At 44.2% G+C, this 22,400-nt stretch overlaps 2 protein-coding genes across 2 annotated transcripts in view; one reads left to right on the top strand and one right to left on the bottom strand.

Annotated features, from left to right (window-relative positions):
* The window catches only part of KIF24 (kinesin family member 24), a 40,963-nt gene extending 29,093 nt beyond the window's left edge, over window positions 1–11,870 (bottom strand). Inside the window, exons 1-2 of the mRNA XM_073343385.1 lie at window positions 11,718–11,870; window positions 3,066–3,704 (exon numbers count right to left, since the gene is read on the bottom strand). Of these exons, the coding sequence (XP_073199486.1) occupies window positions 3,066–3,691 (626 nt within the window). The 5' untranslated portion in view covers window positions 3,692–3,704; window positions 11,718–11,870. The remainder of the gene's footprint in view (window positions 1–3,065; window positions 3,705–11,717) is intronic.
* A 191-nt stretch (window positions 11,871–12,061) lies between these two features.
* On the top strand, window positions 12,062–22,212 carry NUDT2 (nudix hydrolase 2). The gene is made up of 3 exons (XM_073343384.1): window positions 12,062–12,115; window positions 16,083–16,232; window positions 20,799–22,212. Exons 2-3 carry the CDS (start codon window positions 16,097–16,099, stop codon window positions 21,110–21,112), a joined length of 450 nt encoding a protein of 149 aa, XP_073199485.1. The 5' UTR covers window positions 12,062–12,115; window positions 16,083–16,096; the 3' UTR covers window positions 21,113–22,212.
* Window positions 22,213–22,400: the final 188 nt, after the last annotated feature.

The following is a 22,400-nucleotide window of genomic DNA, read 5'->3' as shown; positions in this document are numbered from 1 at the left end:
GCGAAATGACAGATAAGGGGGAGACGTATACCAGGAACCCCCTGCATAAGCAGGATAATGCTAGGGGCCAGACGTTCTCAGTGAAGGGTCACTAGTTCTGGAATTTACTTCCCAGCTCAATTTATCAGAGCCTGGATTTGGTGACTTTCAGGACACAATGAAGGAGTTACCTCTTCTTCCAGGCTTTTCCTGGGCATTGAGGAAGCAGGGAGAATTAGTGAGGGACTGATGAAAAGGAATGCTTGAAGCCTTAATGGAGACCTTATTGATGTTAGAGAAGGGATTTTTAGAAGTTCTGTCTTGTTGAGACACACATTTTATTACATATACTTTGTACTGGATCAAAGTATCTGTTTTAATTCCATGTACTGCACTCGGCATTTAAGACAGATTTATAGGAAACCTAAACAAATAATGATTCTGTTCTCAGGTGGCATAGAGATATATTTTATATTATTTTCAAAAGAAGAGAGGCAATTGGGAGCCTGGCAGAGGCAATAAGGGCAGAAGAAATTTACAAGTGACTCTGTCTGCTAACATTAACATCAAATCATTTGCTATGACAAGTGAAAAACATTTTAAAACATGTTAACAAGAGCTATTTATGTTTCTGTATGCTTAGTTTTATGACATCATTCTACAGTGTTCTTGACAGCTGAGAATGTAGTTATATTTGCCTTCACTTCCAAGGCCCTTCGATACCTAGCCCCATCCAACCAATTCTCTCATTCACTATTGAAATGTAAACTCCCACTTCTGACTGGCCCAAGATGCCAGCCTCCATTACCCATTATTAGATTTTCAAACAAGTACCTTTATGCTTTCTCCAGTGATGTCCCTCACCTTTAGGAGGAGTTCCCCATAAATATCCACAAAGTCCCACCTCATTATCCACCTTCACTCCCTCCTTAAAACTCTCTAACAATTTAAGCTGCTGGTGTGCTGAGAACACTGCCTGCCATGCTGACCTATACTGTCTCATTGTTTCCTTGGACTCCTCTATCTATATCCATCTGTTGTCTCTTGTCTTAGACTATAAGCTCTTTGGGGCGGGGACTGTCTTTTTGTTCTGTGTTTGTAGAACACCTAATACATTGTGGTCCTGATCCTTGACTAGGGCTTCTAAATATTACAGTAATACGAAAGGCAATAATAATAAATATTACTTAATTTTATCATAAACCCATTTATAAGTAGGAAAAATAGATTTAAATATGATGTGGATTAAAAATTCTCCATGCCAAAGTATGTTTCACATCATTTTCCAGCAGTACAGCTGTAAAACTAGCTTTTGACAGCAACTCAGTCTTGGGCAGTTTACAAACATCATGTCATTGTAGAATTTGCCAAGCCTATAAAAGTATTTTCAGAAACATTCTGTAGAATGTAGTGATTTTGGTTCTGATTTGGATTTGTGTGCGTGGAAATATTCCAAGCAAAATAAGATAAAATGCTAACAGGTTTTCAGATGTATTTCCAGTAAAGTGCAATGCTCTTTGGGAAACACAGAGGCATTATATGCACTAAATTTTCACCTCTAGAGACTCTCTGGTTCAAATTTTGATTTAGTTCACAAATGAAAATGACTTTGTTGGTTTCCTCTAGTCTTATCTATGCATATCATAAAATACCCAAGACTTAAGAAATGCCCTATATTGGAACAGCATGGAGGTGGTCAGTACCTCAGTACGGGAGTTCCATGACTGGATTAACTTGGAAGTGCTGCAGCTCAGCAAGGAAGTTCATCAGCTGGTCTCCATTCTGGTGACGTTTATACAGTATTTGCCTGTACTCTGCCTAGTCTAAGCCAATACTATTAGTTCTTAATTTTCATAAACATTAAATTTATCCAGATTCTTTTTTAAAGTGATACCTCGGGAGTTCCCTTAATAAAAAATTATATCCATTGTAATATGTCACTTTTACTGGGGAAAACTTGTGACACAGTTTGCTTTCAGCTTGGAGTGCAATATTTTGTGAAAAAACAGTTTTAATTATGCAAGATGGCTACACTGAAAAATATGAGAAACTGACCAGAACAAAAGCAAAACAAAAGCATAAGCACTGCAAGATACTAAAGCTTATTCTTAGCCAATTCTAGTAAATAGCAGCTGGTGAATTCAACTGAATTTTTTTTTTTACTAGTGTTGGAAAGTCCCAAGTGCTAGTTAATGTTTCCCTCCCACACAGGATTTTCCATCACCCTTGCAGAAGTTATGCATTGTTTTATTCTAGTTATACATAAAGTTCATTTAGAGTCTATGAAGAAGGATCTTCCTTTTTAAGCTTCTAAAGGAGTGATTAACTGTGCCAGTTAACTCCAAACATAGTGACTGATATAGACCGACTGGCTAAGCAGTAGTTCTGCAGAAAAGGACCTGGGGATTATAGTGGACGAGAAGCTGGATATGAATCAGCAGTGTGCCCTTGTTGCCAGAAAGGCCAATGGCATATTGGGCTGTATTAGCAGGAGCATTGCCAGCAGATCGAGGGAAGTGATTATTCCCCTCTATTCGGCACTGGCGAGACCACATCTGGAGTACTGCATCCAGTTTTGGTCCCCCCACTACAGAAGGGATGTGGACAAATTGGAGAGAGTCAAGCGGAGGGCAATGAAAATGATTAGGGGGCTAGGGCACATGACTTACGAGGAGAGGCTGAGGGAACTGGGCTTATTTAGTCTGCAGAAGAGGAGAGTAAGGGAGGATTTGATAGCAGCCTTCAACTACCTGAAGCGGGGTTCCAAAGAGGATGCAGCTAGGCTGTTCTCAGTGGTGGCAGATGACAGAACAAGAAGCAATGGTCTCAAGTTGCAGTCTAGGTTGGATATTAGGAAACACTATTTCACTAGGAGGGTGGTGAAGCACTGGAATGGGTTCCCTAGGGAGGTGGTGGAATCTCCATCCTTAGCGGTTTTTAAGGCCCGGCTTGACAAAGCCTTGGCTGGGATGATTTAGTTGGTGTTGGTCCTGCTTTGAGCAGGGGACTGGACTAGATGACCTCCTGAGGTCTCTTCCAACCCTAATATTCTATGAGTCTATGAAATAAAAATTAATGGTTATTACCTGATACAAGAATGAGGTAGTCCATAATTATACCCGGAAATATGAGTTACTCTTTGTATGATCGGAGCTTCAGAATCCCCCAACAGAGGGACAATGTTATTTGATGAATATATTGTAGGACAGTCCAGTTCATTTTGTGTGCATGTTCCAGGAACAGTCAGAATGTCTCTTCTGGTTATTTTATTGTCCGCTGAGTCTCCTGGTAGAACATGTCCTAACATTTTCACCAAACTTTCCTTCTCTTTGTTAGCATAGAAATCAGAGAAACTCTGCAATTCAAGTTCACAGTCTTTAACTGTTCCACCCTTTTTCTCAAAGAGGGACTCAAAATGTAGTTGTCTACGAGGACCTGACCTGGTCACCTGAGGTTGGACGTAGAGGTCACATGGTTGAAAATCGTGCTTGGTCGTTTCTGCGCCTTCCTCTTCTTCCTGCATAATCTTGATAATTCTAATGAGTTGAAAGAGGCGCTTGCGATCATTCATGTTATGGACCCCTAGTTTGGCATAATCTTTCATGGCAATCTTGGCTAGTTCATCTATCTTCTGAAGGCCCAGGGCAACAAACTGAGGATAATATTTTTCAAGTTCTGCCTCACAAAGGCATTCGTACAGATATGATGCCATCTTCAATTAAGCTCTATTAGAAATCACACAAATGAAACGTTAGATCCATACATAGCTGACAAAGGTAACAAAGAAAAAACATAGCATTTCCCCAGCTATCTATAGATGTTATTATCTACAACTAGGATAGGCACAAGTTAAAATCCAGGCTGCCATAGATTGGACTGTCTAACATTATGAAATGTAGTAACTGGAAAAAATATACCAAATAAAGGGCAAGCAAATTATTTCTATACATACAGAAACGTACAATAAAATACCATACAGAGATATACACATATCTTCAGTCACTTACTGCTGCAGACTCCCTGCACTTGTGATGTCTACTCAATGAATGCCACAGGCTACTGAAACACAGTCCACCAGCTACAGAATGTAACATGCCTAATTTTAGATGCTCAACTTAATGTCCAGGCATGTGGTCCTACTGATACCCATGATTAATTAACAAAAGTATAAGAAATGGATAAAGACAGATTCAAAGATCAAGCCTAAAAGACTAAGCATTATTATATGTATTATATATAGAATACACACACTACAGCATAGACATAGTTACATGCTTTCTTTTTTAAGTTTAGATTTCCTGTGTATTCTGTGTACCATTTGCATTTTCTCAGCTGTATTTGACAGGAACTTATTATTGATAAACTGAAATGTATTGTAGAGTCTCCAAATCTGTACAAAATTATTGGAACTCCATACTCAGGTTTTCTGGAAATATTCAAAAAATATCCGGCATCGTAGTTAAATATGTGAAAATTACTCTCAGTTCTCAAACCTTTGCCTTCCTACCATGATGTATTTTGCAAATGTTTATTTCCAGCATGATTAACATCTGCAAAAATTCTTACTTGTTTTATAAGACAAACAAATGCTAACACTATCTATATCCTTTGCTTACTGAATATAGGAAAATATCTTTCTAGATGTTTGGACAGAACCTAAAAACAGGGGCCTCAGTCCTGACTGGAGACTTTTAACTGTTAACATCATCCTACAAATAAGAAATTGTGTGTTACTAAAAGCCTTCCCCCCCAGTAATGCTGGTTACATTCATTTCCACAGTAATATATTGTTTAAGAAAATTAATTTGCTGGAAAAAAAACCCAAATCTTCACCTGCTATCATTAAAATCAATGGCAAACTAAGTCTGTCTAGTAAAAATATACCTTCTGTCTAATAATATGCTGACTGAATAGGATATTACAGAAATTTAAAAGCTGCATTAGACTTAGGAGCAGGGGTCTGATTTATAAAGACGGCTCAACCAGAATAAAATTACCAGTGGTTGAGCAATAAAACTTAAGAAGTTTGAAGGCAAAACCACTGTTAAATGGGGAGTCCTAATCAATATTTCTGTGGGATATTCCAAGTAAAGATAGAGCTGCTGCTGAGATTATTAGTTCCTCAGAAAAAAAATAGAATAGAGAATTAAAAGAGAAAGGTGTGAGGAATCCAACAGCTCAAGTAGTCTAGCCACCATATACAGTATGGGTGGAATGTTCAAAAGCACTCAGCATTCCGCTAACTCTACTATTTTGGAAGTTAATGGGAGAAAAGTTAAGCCATCATTATCCCAGCCTATATGTTCAAACAGTAACTCTAGTTAGGATCTCACTCACTAATACAGATGACCTTGTCTGTGTGATGAAAAGAGTAAATGGAACACAAGGCTGGCAAACTAATTTCAGATGCCGAGAATCATAGACATTCAAAATGGAAAAGATCTGTTAGATTCCATGTTTTCCATTTCCCATTGGCCAGTGCAGGATTATGCTATAGATTATATTTACCATCTTTAATTATATATAATATTAAACACAAACACATAAACAACAGCACAAAAGCCAGTTACAATATTTACTCCCATATAACTGAACTGGGTTCAGTTTTGTGAAGAGTGGAAGAAGAAGGGAAAACAGGCAGACTTGCCTGGGTACAGAAGTTATGAGTTTTTTTAAAAAAATTCCAAGATTCTGTAAGAAATTAAGTTTTTATATATATTCCACGATGAAGTGTACAAAGAGTTGAATGGCTTCTTCCCCACAAAAGGATAATTTAATTTATGTAATATTTTTTTAGGCTTCAAGAAGAGTACAATTTTGATTTTCAAAAAAAAAAATTCAATTCTTCAAGAAAATTGCTTTCTTGTTTCATTTCTTGAGGGGGGGCTAGTCCAATAATTAACATGTTTTCTAGAAACAGTACATTGTTAACTCCAGTGCCATCTGCTGGTGAAGGAGACTTCCCTGATTTTTCTATCATGAATAACCATCAGTCTTCTGAGTTTTCCTCAGGATGCAAGTACTTTCATTTTGTACACCTCCGGCAATGATGTTCTCTCAAGCAAAAATCTAAAACAACATACTTCATTACAATATTTTAATATCAAAGCCTGATCTTGCTCCCATTGAAGTAAATGGCACAACTCCCACTGGTTTCACTGGGAACAGGATCAAGCCCCAAACCTAGGATCTGTTAAAATACTCGACTATGAAATACATTTGGAAAAAGGGGAGCTGTTTCTGTGCAAGTAGAGTTTTCTATCAAAACATATTTATAAGGTCAAGCCACATCAGGTGTAGGGAGCAATTTGTCACTCAATTTGTTTTAGATTTCTGTTCTTCATAGAAACACTGGACATTTTGCAGCTCTTTACAATTCAAAGTGGTTGTCATTCACATCTTTAGATGGCACAAAGATTCAGCTTTATTTTGTAATGCTCACACTCTTCTCATGCAAAGTGACACAGTTGCTTTGACAAAAGACACTGAAGCAGGCCTGTCATATAAAAAACGAAATACATTGAGTCCGTTACCCACAGCACTCTAGTTATTAGTATACATGCAACCTGACAGAGGGATAGTTATTGACTCATCTAAGTCTCAGATTTGAAACACCCAAGATCTCTGGCTTAGAGACAGTTCAGCCCATTATCTTACATGAAAGGTAAACTGAGTTCCATACAATTTATTTATATATTTTGCGGTCTTTCAGACAAGATCTTAAAAAATGACGGCCTGTCTGCTGTGCATGGACATTAAAAATGCCATGGCATTTTGGTATAAGAGGGGCTTGCTGGAATGTCCTCAGCCAAAGTGGCAAAGAGTCCTGTGCCAAAGTGTTACACACACAGAGTGCAGTGCTGTGTGCCAAATAACCATTTGACTCCATTTCAGTACTAATATATGTAAGTTGAAAAGCATTATGAGAATATAAATCAATATCATCATAACCTATATCCAAAACTTAGTGTAAACTGCTACATGTTTTCTTATACTATGAACTTATCTTCTGACAATCCTGTGCCTGTTATACTTCCTGGAACAGATGGCTAATATACATATAAGCAAAACAATAGATAAATAGTGATGTAACACAGTACTTTAGTTTTACATCACGGTGGCATCAGAACCATAGAATCACACCGTGAATGGTTTGTCATCAGAAAAGAATTCCAGTGTGTGGTATTAGATTTTTGCTTTTCTAAAAAAAAAAAAAAAAGACATACAGATAGAGAAAAGCTGGGCAACGGAAGTGGACGCCAATGGAAACTTTGTTTTCTGAAGCCAGGGAATTTGCTAGACAATCTACCTCTTGCCACAAAATTGTGATCTAGGATCAGAGCCATAACTTTAGTAAATTAGCTCTCATAGACCTTTTCCCCCACAGCTCTCACAGTACTTTACAAACCAGAGTATCTTTATCCCCATTTCAGACATGGGGAAATGGAGACACAAAGTGGTGACAACCTTAAAAATGTGAACCAATGCAATGATGCCTTTCAAATCAACAGGTGTAAGGCAGTGGGATGTTAACTCTAAAGCTTAATGTATGCAGTGTTGTTCTAGCCATGTTGGTCCCAGGATATTAGAAAGACAAGGTGGGTGAGGTAAGCTTGAAAATTGTCTCCCTCACCAACAGAAATTGGTCAAATAAAAGATATTACATCACCCACCTTGTCTCTCTAAATCTTAATGACAGTTTAATTGTTAATGTTTTACTCATGGTGATTTTAGTTGATGTCAGACAAGGTTAACTAATAGTTGGCGATCTATGTCTTACAACATATGAGTACCTTGTTTGCCTATGTATTTGCATGGTGCCTAGCACTGCAGTATCCCTGGCTTTTTAAACTACTTTTTAAAAACAAGTTCATGAAAGAGAGGAACTGGGAAACAGAACAGGCAAGTCTTATGCATGCTACCTCTACAGCTCTCAGTTCTACCAACACATCTCACTTGTCATCTGCAACAATACTGCTCCAGCCCTGAACCTCTCCTGAGCACAGACTGCCAATCATGCCAAAGTTCTTGGTGGTTTTATGAAGTATATAAATAGGGGACTAGAATGAGACCAGTCTAGCCAGACAGTTCTGCATTGGCCTAGGGTGCAAGGGTGGAGATAAACTACATGACCTCGTAGATCTCACTCCAGCTTCAGCTTCTTTGAACTCCAAACTGATTTTCAGCTGTAGCCCAAGGCTGAATATGAACTCAGGACTCTAAAGGTGAAAGGCTAGTGCAGTGGTCCCCAAACTGTGGGATATGCCTAGGGGGGCACAGAGGAATGTTCAAGAGGGTATGTGGCAGGGCCTGGCCCAGCCCCCACAACAGTGGGGAGTGAGCGGCCATGCTTCCAGCCTCACTCTGCCCCCAGACCAGCTCCGCCTCTGATCCCATTCAGCCCCCAGTCCTGCTCCACCTCCAAGCCCAGCTCCTCCTTCACGCCAGATACGTCCCCAGCACCACTCTACCCCCAGCTCCACTCCTCCCCCCTGCTCCACTCTCAGACCAGCTCGGCCTCTAGCCCCAGCTCCTCCCCCATCCCCAGTTCTGCCCTCAGCTCCACCTTCAGCCAAGCTCCGTTGCTGAGGAAGTCTTGGTTGTGCAGTAATGTGGGGGGAGGGTGGGCATGGACAGATTCCATTAACGGTAAGCGGGAGTGCGACTGGAAAAGTTTGCGCACCACTGGGCAAGTGCATTATCCCATTACACTCTGCAAGGTATTTTACACTTCTCTGACCATTTGTAGCTCCCTATTATTTTATCAATTATTATTATCTGTATTACATCAGTGGCTAGAGGTGCCAGCCATGGCAAGGCTCCATTGTGCTAAGCACTGTACAAGACATATAATAAAGGACAGTCCCTCCAACAAAGAGCTCACAATTATAGTGAATACAAAATGCAACAGGTGGGGGCGGGAACAAAACAGGTGCAAAAGTGTGAGAGGGAATGGGGTAACAGTAATATGAGCACAATTTTCCATAAATTAGCTATGTGATTTGTAGATATAAAATATTTATCATTTACAAGGCCACACTATTATACCATGCAACTCACGGTGTACTTATGCACCTTGATATTATATACTTCTGTCTGTTGCTGGAACAAGAATTATATAAGCCCATTTTGAAGAAACAGGGAAGAAAGCTGAATACTGGAAAAGGACAACTGTTTACAGATTCTAGTATGAGAAAAGCATTTGGAAGAGGAGCATATATCTTCCACGTTATCCGATAAACATTTTACATCTGGACAACGAAAAGCTATTTCTATCCTCCCCATACACCAAGTTTCCTAATCCCGATGTTACTGATACATTAATCGTCGTGCCCCAGTCTGGTAGCTGGACTACCACTAAATTTAAGTGTGATCTGAAACTGATTAAAAAGCCCCAACCAAACACTAATTTTGTTCTTTTGAAATAAATGAGGGTTTTTTTAATTTACAAAAGCCTGCTAATTATTATAATCATTCTCTCTTATTAATTATAGGCTGATGACCTCAGCAGAAAAGACTCCATTCCACAGCTGATACTCGACAACTGCTTAAAACAGCAGCTGAATGGAGATGGGAAATGTCTAATATTCAACCACATGCTAATGAAAAATAATCTGTGGGTTATATTAGGGTGCTGATTATTTGAAAATTGCGCCTTGGCTCCTCTTGCGGGCAAAGCTTCCAAGTGGTTAAGAATGTTTGCTTCGTTTTGTAACCACCTAAAGGCAAGGTGCTGTATGTCTGCAGTTACCCTTTCACTTTGTGTACGTGTTTACTGAGTTCAGTTTCATAGCAACCAGCTTCCTCTGTATTTATAGTTTCCCCAACTCAAGAGCCCCCACATTTCACCAATTGCTTAGATTTTTTAGTTCAGTGGAGAAGAAAAAAAATCCAGAATCAATTTAGGCTCTGTCATGGAGACGCTCTCGGTCGGACAATTATGAGCAGTTCATCTCATTGCACAGTGCACTTACAGAGTGAATGGGAAAGAGGGCATATGGTGTTCAGAGAGGTACATGAACGTGACCAGGTCGCTATTGCTAGTGCACACAAAGAGAAAGTACCAGGCACTCAGACATGGTGGGGGCCATAAAGGTAGACAGATTGGGTATGTCTGAGAACTCCTTCAGAGTATGTGAGAAGAAGCATAATTGTTATAAATATGTTGTCTAACTTAACAGCATCTATTTCAAACATCTATTAGGCCTTTTCCCTCAGCAGGCTGCATTTCAGTGATTCCTGGGTGTGTGTCAGCATATCCATGTGCCAGATGCTTTGAGACAAAAAGCCTTTTATCTCTACTATTATTCTTAATAATTTTATATTATGTGGCTCCTCACAGCCTGTCATGGACCAGGATCCCATTGTGCCAGGCACTGCATAAACAGAAGAAAGAGACAGTCCCTGCCCCAAAGAGCTTACAATCTAAATAAACATCCTGTCATAATGAGCTGAATATAAATCTGAGCAGGCAAATGGCCATGCTAGGTGTCATGTTCACAACTTGGAAGGAATCCATGGGCCTGACCTCATTTGGATAAAGTAGAGCAAATTGCAGCCAATCTGGTTTCCTTAATAGAAATGGGAAGGTGGCAGCCCACCTGAGATTGCAGGAGCCACAATACATCAGGATAACCAAGAGGATCGAGGCAGAGCATTCCACACTGGGTCCAGCAGTCACATCCTTCGCGACACTCAAACTGAACAAACAATGGGGAGCATCCACTAGGACTTGTCACCTTCCTGGCAAAGCTCAGACTGAGATGGGGCAGTGTCCACTGGTACCCATCATCTCTGTGGTGACGGTCAGATCAAGATGGGGCAGCACCTGCTGAGATCCTGTCTCCACAGGGCGATATCCACAGTGAAATAAGGCAGGGCCTGATGAGACCCATTGGCTTGGCAATAGCAGAGGGTCGAGACAGGGCACTGCCCGAAGGCAGTTGGCAGCTCTGTGATGGCACCTGGATCACAATGGGGTAGTGCCCCCTAGAATCCATATTCTCAACACCAGTGTTCCCATATGCTGGGAAGCAATTTCCCTCCAGGTCTGACTGGAAGGGACCTTGGGGGTTTTTCACCTTCCTCTGCAGCATGCAGGTGTGGGTCACTTGCCAGGATTACCTGGGTGTATCTCACGTCAATATTTCCCTGCTATTGGGCCGGAGTCCCTCCCACTCTCTGCCTGTGTCACATAACACTCTGGTTGTCTGTAGGCTATAATACTTTGGTCTCATTTCGCGTGCCGGGAGCTGGGTGGCCTGTGCTAAGCAGGGGTCAGACTTGCTGATCTGGTGGTCGCTGCGGCTGGCCTTGGACTCTGTGTCTCTATGAGATGGGGCAGCACCACCTAGGACCCATTGTCTCCAGGGCGTCACCCATTCTGAGAAAGGGCAGGGGCAGACCTGGGGCTCCTGGTGTCTGCGGCAGTGGGGGACCCGCTGGTGACAGTCACCAGCTCAGTGGGACGCATAACATGCCTGCTAATGCTGGGATGGAGACAGGCATCCGGACCCACCATCTCCACGGCCAGGGCTGTCCAGGGAAAGGGCCCCACCTGACCTGCTTGTTTGCGCGACGCTCGGAACCGGGCCCCGCTCTCTCCACGGTAACGCCCAGGACCAAGACCGGTCAGGGCCCACTGGGCCCATCGTCTCTCTGGCAGCTGCACCCTAACCCCCCCCCCCCGCCCTCTGACCCCGCTGTCCTCTGACCCCAGGAGCCCCCGTGCAACTTACCTGCGGGCAGCACCGTTCCCGCCTGCCCCGGGGCTAGAGCCCGGCAGACTCGTGACTCCCACCCCACGCAGGCTCGGGCAGCAGCGACTAGGCCGCGTCCCCATAGCAACGCCGCCTGCCCGGTTCGAACGCTCGCGCCCGGGCTGGCGCCGCCCGGGCCCGGAACAAGCGAATGGGACGCAAAGGAAGGGGCGGAGTTTTCCCAGCTGACCAATCGGAAGCTAGGGGTGTGTGACGGACCGCGCGAGCTGCCAAATCCCATCCAGAGCGTCCCAAATCGAGCCCTCCCATTGGCTCTTCCCTCCATGTGTGATTGGCTGAGGCTAGTGTCAGTCTGTATCAGCCTCGCCCCTTAGCGCTGTTCCTCTTGGCCTGGAAGAGCAGGAGCCGGGAGCCAAGTGAGAGAGGGGAGGGGTGGGGTGGGGTGGGGTAGGAGAGAGGGGGGCCTGGGAGTGATTGGGAGGGGGAAAGAAGGGACCCTGGGGTTGATTGAGGCAGTGTGGGGGAGAGGGGGGGTTGATTGGGGCAGTAGGGGGCAGAGAGGGCGGGCCCTGTGGGTTGATTGGGGCGGGGGGGGCCCTGGGGTTGATGGGGGCAGAGAGGGGGGGCCCTGGGGTTGATGGGGGCAGTAGGGGGCGCCTGGGGTTGATGGGGGGCGCCTGGGGTTGATGGGGGCAGAGAGGGCGGGCCCTGTGGGTTGATTGGGGCAGTAGGAGGTGGGGGGGGCCTGGGGTTGATGGGGGCAGAGGGGGCGGGCCCTGTGGGTTGATTGGGGCAGAGGGGGGGCCCTGGGGTTGATGGGGGCAGTAGGGGGCGGGGGGGGGGGCCTGGGGTTGATTGGGGCAGGAGGGGGCGGGGCCTGTGGGTTGATTGGGGGCACTGGGGTTGATTGGAGTAGTGTAGGGCAGAGGGGGGGGGCACTGGGGTTGATTGGAGGAGAGAGCGGGGGGAGTGGGAGAGTTAACACTGTTGTGGGAGTGGGGGACCCAGCCCCTCCATTCTCAGTTTACTGGCACATACTTTTCACAGTGCGCTGCCCTGGTTCAATCTGTGGGGCACACACCCCTTGTTTCCTAGCCCGTGGGCACTGCTCTCTTGACCCAGAGCACCCAGACCCTTCCTCTTCCCAGCATTGCCCTGACCAAAGAGTTCCAGACCCCCTCCGATCCTACCACTCCCGTTACTAGCATTGCAAGGCCACATTTTCAAAAATCATGGGTCAGGCCCCAGAAAATCATGGGATTGATTTGAAAACCATGACGAGGCGTCTAAAAACACAATGCAGCTGGAGTTCTTTTGTACCTGCCTTCCAGGGCTTGTGCCCCAGGAGTCATGTTTTCAAGCTTTGCACCACGGTCTGGATTAGATTCTTACTCTTTAGCTGTAAATGAAAATTGAGTGTCTCATGTTTCCATAAAGAAAAGGAGGACTTGTGGCACCTTAGAGACTAACCAATTTATTTGAGCATAAGCTTTCATGAGCTACAGCTCACTTCATCGGATACATATTTCCATGTGGCTTTAAAAAACACACCACATAGTGCAAGAATCATAATAAAATCACGTTTTCTGAGTTTTCTTCCCAGCTCTGCTACTGACCTGGCTGGCCCTGGAGCTAGTTAAAGCACTATAGAAGAGGTAGATATTATTTCTCTGCGCAACCTGGATCTCCTCTTCTCTCTGCATCTCCTACTCAACTTCCAGCAAGCCAGCTCCTCCTTCTGTTCCCCATGTACACTATTCTTCTCTCAGTGGAGCAGCCTGGTTCCCCCACTTCCTACCATGCAAGTGGTCTAAGCCACTTCCCATCACTTTTCAGTGTGTACTGCTCCACCTCTACCTAAAAGTCTCTCTGTTTCATACCCTGCCTTGAACTCTGTGTCTCCAGTAAGCACTTTTACCTTCTTGGTTCAAGTCAGAACACTGCATGCTAGGAGCTAGCTGGCAGTTGGTGGGAGCAGAGGGTGAGGCTACTCCCTGCCTAATTCTCCTGTGGGTTTTTGGGGACTTACAAATGATACAGCCAGCTCCATCAGAGAGAGTGATGTCTCTCTACTGCTCTTTGTTAAACGGGAATCACAGCACTTACCTCCCTCATGGATAGAGCCCTACCAAATTCATGGTCCAGTTTGGTCAATTTCATGATCATAGGGTTTTAAAAATTGTAAATTTCGTGATTTCAGATATTTAAATCTGAAATGTCACAGTGTTGTAATTGTAGGGGTCCTGACCCAAAAAGGAGTTGTGGGGAGGTTCGCATTGTTATTGTAGAGGGGGTTGTTACTGCTTCCCTTACTTCTGTGCTGCTGCTGGCAGCGGCACTGCATTCAGAGCTGGGCAGCCGGAGAGCTCATGGAGGGTTGGAGGATGAATCAGTTAATATCTGTAGGTGATGAACTCTCGAAATGCAAAGTGTTATTCCCTTCACGCGCCGACTGCTTTTTCTTGGCTCTGTGAGAAGTATAAGAATGAGAGGGAGGTTGAAGAGGCGTAGTGTTAAATTGTCCTTGAAAAGTATGGTGAGCGGACTTGAGTCATGTGTGCTTGATGGAGAAATGGCTGGGTGAGATTTTCTGTCTTGTGTTATACAGGAGGTCAGACTCACGAGATGATATAATGGTTCCTTCTGGTCTTAAAAGCTCTGAGTATGCACATAGGGTGCAAAGAGCTTAAGTCCCGGGTAGATGTTTAGAATGAACCAGCTGGCGGTGGGGGACATGTTTGCAGGTTAATACACACCAGGGCTAGTTCTGCTTACACCTGTTTCGCAGGAGGGCTGGTTTCTGCTTTCTAGACACAACTCACAGCTAGACATGTTTGTTTTGACACAGATGTGCTTTGCAACTGAGAATTGTTGGCAGGTTTCAGAGTGGAGGTTATTCCCAGGTCTAGCTTCCATACTCTTGAAGCATGGAATTTCCAGGCATGTATAGGAGATGGTGCTAATAGCTTACATAATTGGTTTGCGTTGCTACAGTCCTGAAGAGCAGGTAGTATCGCTCCTAATGATTTCAGATCCTCCAGAATGGATACATACAAATCTTAGAGCTTTGCTGATTATCCTCGTACCACAGGTGCCTTATTAATGGGTGCAAATACTGGCATAGCTTGCAGCCTATTGACAACAACTGAACAGTAGGGGAGCAGCCGTGCTACTGGTTAGTCAGGACAGCTGGATACTAACCTGGGACTGCCATAGCTTCCTGGACAAGTCACTTCCCCTCTCTGTGCCTCAGTTTTCCCATCTGTAAAATGGAGGTGACAGTATCACCTCTGTATACTACTAAACAATCTAAACATGAAACATTACATGTTTCAAATGTATTATTTAAATGTGGCACTGAACATCAAATTAGGGTTTAAACTACTTCTGTGCCTTTTTACATTACAATCTAGTGGCTAGAGCCATGGAAACGGGTCCTGGGCCACTGGGCTTTCCTTTCTCACTTCTGCCACTGACTTGCTGGCCAGCCCTGCGCAAACTGTGTCACGTCTGGAAAATAGCTTGTCTAATACAGTGCTATTTCCCGTAAGTTTTAAGGTGTAAGGAGTCTCTGAGGATAGAAGACTTAGAAACTGAGTACTTGTCATTAATTTCCCTTTGTTTTATTCTCTTCTCTTCCAACATTTTTTATGGTTTGTAGTTAACTGCTAAGATTTCATGCTCAGACAGGTGGAACCAGTTGAGCTTGCTTGATTTTTGTGTCAGGTTTTATGTAGTTCGTGACTTCGTGGTTTCAAGTCTGAGGGAAGAGGATATGCTTTCACTCTGCTAGGCAGAGGTTTAACTATAACTACTGACATTGTTATGTGCATGTCTTCATGCATGCTGGAGATAAACATCATGGATAACTTTGAGGTGTCCATCTGAACTCTAGCAGAGTGCCATAGCTAGGTTGGCCAAACAAATCACCAGGGGCCAGTTCAGAGGAGTTTAACAAAAAGTAATAACAAAAATATATTTTAAAACAGAAAAAAACCCAACAAGCAAAACACACTTTTCTATAATATATTATCAGTTCATTTACCCATCCAGACTACTCCCTATTTCTTATAACAGGCCTGGCTTCCTCTAGATAACCAGTCCTAAAATTATAACTATAGCTGAGATGGAGACAGAAGTTTTACAGAGGGCTTCCCTACTCAGAATCCTGCAGAGAAAGGAAGTCTCTGCCGTCTCTCTGGGTGATTGACAGTTTGTCGAGCAAATCAGCTCTCTTCCCCCTCACTTCTGGTTCAATAAGGGTGTTACCCCATCACATACTTCACATCTAGCGCAATTGCCTCCGTAGATGCTGCATTACAGTGCTTGTTATTCCTGTTTGTAATGATTAATCCTCTGCATTCATATTTGCTCTCATTGCAGTTAGTAGGAGGACCATGGCTCTAAGAGCATGTGGCTTGATAATTTACAGGAGGCTACAGGCGGGATCCCCTTCTTCTAAAGTCGGTGACAACATTGAATACCTTCTTCTGCAGACATCCTATGGCACAAATCACTGGACCCCTCCAAAAGGTGATTGTTCCAATAACGCTAAGAAATCAACGCTAATGTTCCTTGTATCCAAGAACCAGAGACATTACAGAATGTAAAGACCTCTAAGGGCAAATAGTCTAATGGCTACCAGTCTTTTGGGGCAACTGAGACAATTAACTATATTAGCACCAGAGCTGTGTCACCCACCTTTTATCGAACTGCGTGCACCTTATCCTGCACTGAAGCTTGGGCAATGGCTAGACTTGGGTTTGCATTAGCCCAAGCTCTATGATGAGTAGAATGGGCATAACTAAATGGGAGGGAGGCAGGCACTGGCAATGCCCTGGGGCGTAGTACAGAGGCTCATCACTAAGGTTAAGATTTTGTCATGGGCAATAATCAGAAATTCACGGGAGCCCGTAACCTGTCTGTGATGTCACTAAAAATAACCGGGTCGGGGGAGGAATAACAGCTGGAGTCCTGTTGGGGGCTGTGGGGAAAACTGATAGGCCGAGCCCCTCGCCATGGCAGGGACACAGCCCCCATTCTGGAGCTGGCAGCAGTTGCAGGGCAGAGGCACACAGTCCCAGCTCCAACTCCCGCCACAGGTGTACAGCCGAGGAGGGGGCCCATAGCCCTCACTGCAGCCCCGGCTATGGTGCAGGGGGTGCAGCCCCTGCTGCAAGCCACAGGGCAGGGGCACACAGCCCTTGCTCCAGCAACCACTGTAAGCTGTGGGTCTGGAGTGCATGGCCCCAGATCTGGCCCCAGCTGCAGGCCAGGGGCGCATAGTTCTGCCTCCAGCTGGCTTCAGCTGCTGACAGTTGAAGCTGAAGAAGTCACAGAGGTCCGGTAAAGTCACGGAATCCATGACTGCCCTGACCTCCATGACTAAATCGTAGCCTTACTCATCACTCAAGGTGAATGGCAGAGAAGGCATTTGGTTAAACCTCCCTCAGACACTGGCGGTGGGGAGTATTCAATGCAGAAATAACTTTTAACTTTCAGATTTTATTCTCTCTTGATAGTTCTGGATATCCCAGACACGATGCCGCACACACTGACCACACCTAGATAAATTTTTATTTTGTACAGTGCACTAACCAAAACTATCTCGTAGCATAATCTCAGTGCAACTCTGCCCCATATAAAGAAAAAGGTATGCAAACCTCTCCCCGGATCCTCTGAGCCAAAAACATTGGTAAGTAGAATTTGCAGTGTGCCTGAAAGCCAACACTCTGGACTGCTACCATCCACTGCGTAAAGGGAGTTCCATGATTGAGCATTCCTCATCAAGAATGCCCTGACATTAGCCACAAATGTTCCAGCTGATCCTAGCTGCCACAGTATCCCAAAGGGATATAGAGGCACTTCAGATAGCCAGGAGCCACACCATTTAGGACTTTTTAGGTCCATACCATTATGGCAACTTTTAATTTTGTCTGGAAACAAACTGGTAGCCATTGCAGATCCTGGAATACTAAGTGAATGAGCCATTGCGTTCTGCAATATCTGCAGTTGCTGAGTGGGCTTCAGACATAGGTAGAGCACATTGCACTGATAGAATCTGGAGGTGATGAAGTCATGGATAAAAGTGGCAAGGTCCAGGTTTGAAAGAAAAAGTCATAACCATTTTGCCAAGAGCACCTGGTTGGAAAAGCCACTTTGGGCCACCGCTGTTTTTTAATCTTTTAAAAATAACTTGTGCAGCTTCCAGCCCCATTGTATCACTTTGTACTTCCAAATACCAAAAGGCAGGCTGAGCTCTGCTTCATCGTCTCCGGATGCTTTGCTTAGCCTACCAGCATCAACTACATCTTCTGTGATGTGAGTCCCAAGTTCAGCTAAATACTTTGAAAACTGACACTGTCAGCTGAACCTGATGAGTAGACAGATGTAGAGCTAACTGTCCTCCCACAGCCTAATGGCATGACAGCCTAACCCTTTAAATGGATTGGGTCTCAGATGGGGAGTCACTGGAGAGCAGGGAGCCCCGGTGTGATGTACTCTCATTGGCCTTTCATGCACAGGCTACTGCATGTTGTACCATCTGAAGCTCACCATCATGCTACAGCAGGACTTCATGCAGGTGATGCTTTCAATACCACATCCCCCATAGCCGCCTTGCATGCGTACGTAAAAGGAGGGGAAGGTGTACTGAGCTTTATAGTACACATGGCAGAGATCTTGGGACAAAGGCAGAATGATCCCACTCATGTCTCTGGTTCTCGCTGGGGAAAAAGAGCAGAGCCACTTGAGGGCAGCTCTGGACTCTGCAGGTGTTGTGCACAACACCCTGTGATCAGTCACACTGAAGGCTGCAGATCCAGGGGCAGAAATCAACACAGACTCCCTCACCCAGATTTTCAGAGGTATTAGGCTCCTAACTTTAACTGATTTCCCTTTGAGGATCTGGGTCTTTGTCTTTCCCCATCATCAGGTGTGGACCAAAAAAAACCTATAGCTGTCTCTATAGCAGGCCTAAAGACAGGCTGAAGGGAGTCCAGAAAACATGTTCACTCCTGATAATGCCACAGCTGTCTTACCATTACTTTCACCATAACCTTCCTCCATTTCCTTGGCTGGGGTAGTCGGTGTCATTGCCCATATGCCCCTTGTGCTTAAGAAGGGTGGATGAAAAGCATCTGGATTACTGACTCCCATCAGCATGGTATCTGAGCTTCAACAAAATGATATAAGGCAGTGTTTTCAACCTAAATAAACTTGAGATGGTGGTGATAGGGAGAGGGAAATTATTAGAGAAACTGGTACATCAACCTCTGCCTTTCTGGAGGATGTCTGCTATCAGATTATCAAGTTAGTGCCCACTACTGGGAGCCTGTTTGTCCCCTTGCTGATCCTAGACTTGTAGTTATAAATAGTGGTATGAAATGAGTCTTTCCCTCTATATATGGCTGGGAGGCTGCACATCCCATTACAGCCCTCTATTTGAAACCAATAGAGTTACACCATGAATGAATTGAGCCCTTTATATTGTTTTCCTTCTGAAAGTTACTTTGACTCCCAGTTGCATGTGCTTTTCTGAGCCGATGCCTGGTTTGTTCTATTTATGTTCCTGTCTGGAATTTTCATGAGAAAACTAAATCTGGCTTTTCTCAGGGAAAGTAAAAACAACTTGGGAATGTTATATTTATCCCTATTTGAAATGGCAATTGTGATCCTGAGGAATCCAGAGTGAATGGAAAGAACTAGAATAGTAACATGTCTGGCTAGAGGGCTGGCTTGTAGAGGGAAAGAGAAATACCCTTATTCCAAGCTGCTGCATGCCGCATACTGTCATCCCATTGCAGCGATATTGGTCTTACAGCTACACAGCAGCTTCCATCCAAACCACTTCAGAAACATTACTAACTGTGTGTGTATATCTAGTATTCATAATCTCTTGATTCACCACTGAAATGCAGCCACATGTAGGGGAGGTGAATCACAGCTCCTCTTTAACACTGCACAGCTACACTAATAATAATTATTTTGTATCAACATACAAAAAATTTTGGGACAAGAAGTGAAGAAGAATTCCAAATCTGATTCAAACTGCCTGGGGAAATGTAGGTAGGCGTAATGTACCCATGTTGGATCCAGGACACGGGCTAGCACCCTTATCTTATTAAAAATGCCAGGGGGGTTGTTAATGATCATAAGTGCTCAGGACCACGCTTCCATGTCTCGGATGAAAGATGGCACTTCCTGCGCACAGTGCCCACAGCAGGCCAATGGTTCACTACTGATTCAGAGGAAAGAGCATGTCCTACTGACCCATGAAACCAGGTGTTCCTTAGAGGTCCTTCACCCAAGTATTGACCTTGTCCAGATTAGCGTGGCTTGTGACATCTCATAAGATGATATAGCAGCCTTCTTCCTTCATCAGTTCCCTTTTTGCCAGTCTGTGAAGCAGTCTTGGTGGCTGACTGCTTAGATGCCCTGGGCAGGAAGGGAAGCCTAGTTTTATTCACTACTCAGCAGTTTTCATGTTTGGATATAAAACAATGATGAAAACTGAAGATCAAGTGCTTGGTGCTGCCCTTCATGAGCATCAGGCTTGTTGACTTCCTCATTCTGGTTCCTGAGGGCCTGCTTATGCATCCCTTTTGTTGAGTAGTTTGTATTCATGGGAGACATCCCACTGACTTTGATGGGCTTGCTTGCTTGATTAAAAGATGCAGAATCAGGCCCTAAGCCACTTAAGGCACAGCATTAATGAATCCTGTTCTCCTTAGCCAGAAATATGGTCTCTTCATATGGGACTTTGCAGGTGTACAGGGCTCCGATAGGAACACAGAACTGGAAAGGAGGAGAATAACATGGGAAGAGATTTCTGGCACATATAGGGCACTGGGTGCTGATTGGCAGTGTCAGCATATGTGGGATGAACACTAATCCTTGAGATGGACATAAAAAGGTTTGAAATGTAATGTGTGTTCTGCAATCTCTAATGCAAATGGGTCTAAACGACAGGACACGTGAGCCGTTCTTCATGGCAAATGAGATACTGCACATGTGTTTTCCCTGTTGCCAATTGAACGAACACAATCAGAACAGCCAATTTTCTTCTCAAAAACTTATTTTTCTCCCCTCCCTCGGCAGGCCATGTGGATCCAGGTGAAGATGACCTCCAGACAGCCCTGCGGGAGACACAGGAAGAGGCTGGACTCAATTCCAGTCAGTTCACCCTCATTGAAGGGTTTAAGAAGGAACTGCAATACATCGTCAGAAGCAAACCCAAAACAGTCATCTACTGGCTGGCAGAAATGAACGACTGTAACACAGAGATCAAGCTCTCAGATGAGCATCAGGCTTTTCGTTGGCTGAAGCTGGAAGAGGCCTGCAAATGTGCTGAGTATAAGGAGATGCAGGCAGCATTCAGAGCTGTGCATCAGTTTCTTTGTTCCAAAGCGTAAATGCTTTCATGGAAGGAAATGGGGACTTTTAAAGAAACCTGGGCTGCTCTTTAAACAAGAATAAAACGGGGGTTGTGCAGAAATGTAAATTTTACACCAAGCTGCTGTATGGGGTTAAGATACTCTGAGCTTCTGTGGAGCTTGTGCTTTTACCTTCCCTAGGTTATCCTAGCTCATGTAGAGAAGCATGGTCTGATCTAATCATGAACCAGAGAGCTCTGAGATCAAATCCCTGCACTGACGATCACTCCCCTTGTTGCTTTTGTCAGGTCACTTACGCCCTGAATTTCAGAAGTGCTGAGCAGCCGCAGGTCCTATTGAAAATTGAATCCTTGACCTCTCCTGACAGCAGAAGGACGGTATTGAGAAAGGGAGCATAAGGAGCATTTTAATAATAAAATACAATTACAAAAATTAGGTCCTGAGTTTTGAGCAGAAGAGCAGTAGCCAGAACTGCTGGGCTCTATTCCCAGCTTCGCTGACTCCTTCTGGTAACTTGGGCAAACCATTTCATCTTTGCCAATTGTAACATGAGTTGTATTTCCTTACCTTGTACGTTTAAAGTTTGCAAAGTTCTTTGAGAGCCTGGGATGGAAGGTGTTAGAGATGAACAAAATTTAACTGATAATTTCAAACTCCCTCTGCTATTTTTGTTGTCTCTTATTTTGGTCTGTGTCTCACCCGTCGCAGGTCAGCAGTATATTATACACTTGGTCTTGGTGGCATAATGAGTCTATGCCTACATTGAGCAGAGGACCTTCTGCTCTAGAAATCTAAGCTAATACTGATCTCCAGTAGCTGTGATAGTATCTATGGGTTGCAGTCCCTAGTGGGCAATGTGGTTGCTTGCCGTTGAGCATGTCTGGCATTCCATGCAATAGCTGGCCGTGCTAGGCACACACAAGCTAGAACATTAGAGGTGAGAGCTAGAATTAACTCTTGTCTCTGGGCCTTATCTCACAAGGTGCTAAGCCACTGAACACCTTTATAAAAAGATATAAAGGTATAAAAAGATCTTCTGTACTTTCCACAGTATGCATCCGATGAAGTGAGCTGTAGCTCACGAAAGCTTATGCGCAAATAAATTGGTTAGTCTCTAAGGTGCCACAAGTACTCCTTTTCTTTTTGCGAATACAGACTAACACGGCTGCTACTCTGAAACCTGAACACCTTTAGCTCCCACTGACATCAGTAGGAATTGAGAGCACTCAGCTCCTCATAGGATTGGGACCATTTTATCTCTACAGGATGATTTGCACAGATACAGCAGTGCATTGTGCCTTAGCAA

The sequence above is a fragment of the Lepidochelys kempii genome, chromosome 5 (genome assembly GCF_965140265.1).
Source record: "Lepidochelys kempii isolate rLepKem1 chromosome 5, rLepKem1.hap2, whole genome shotgun sequence".
Classification (NCBI taxonomy): domain Eukaryota; kingdom Metazoa; phylum Chordata; order Testudines; family Cheloniidae; genus Lepidochelys; species Lepidochelys kempii.
This window is presented reverse-complemented; position numbering and strand designations above follow the sequence as displayed.

Excerpts from the sequence above, each read along its gene's own strand:
- NUDT2 (XM_073343384.1), top strand. The coding sequence starts at position 16,097 with ATGGCTCTAAGAGCATGTGGCTTGATAATTTACAGGAGGCTACAGGCG. Across the intron at positions 16,233-20,798 it reads TCACTGGACCCCTCCAAAAG|GCCATGTGGATCCAGGTGAA; the intron begins GTGATTGTTCCA and ends CTCCCTCGGCAG.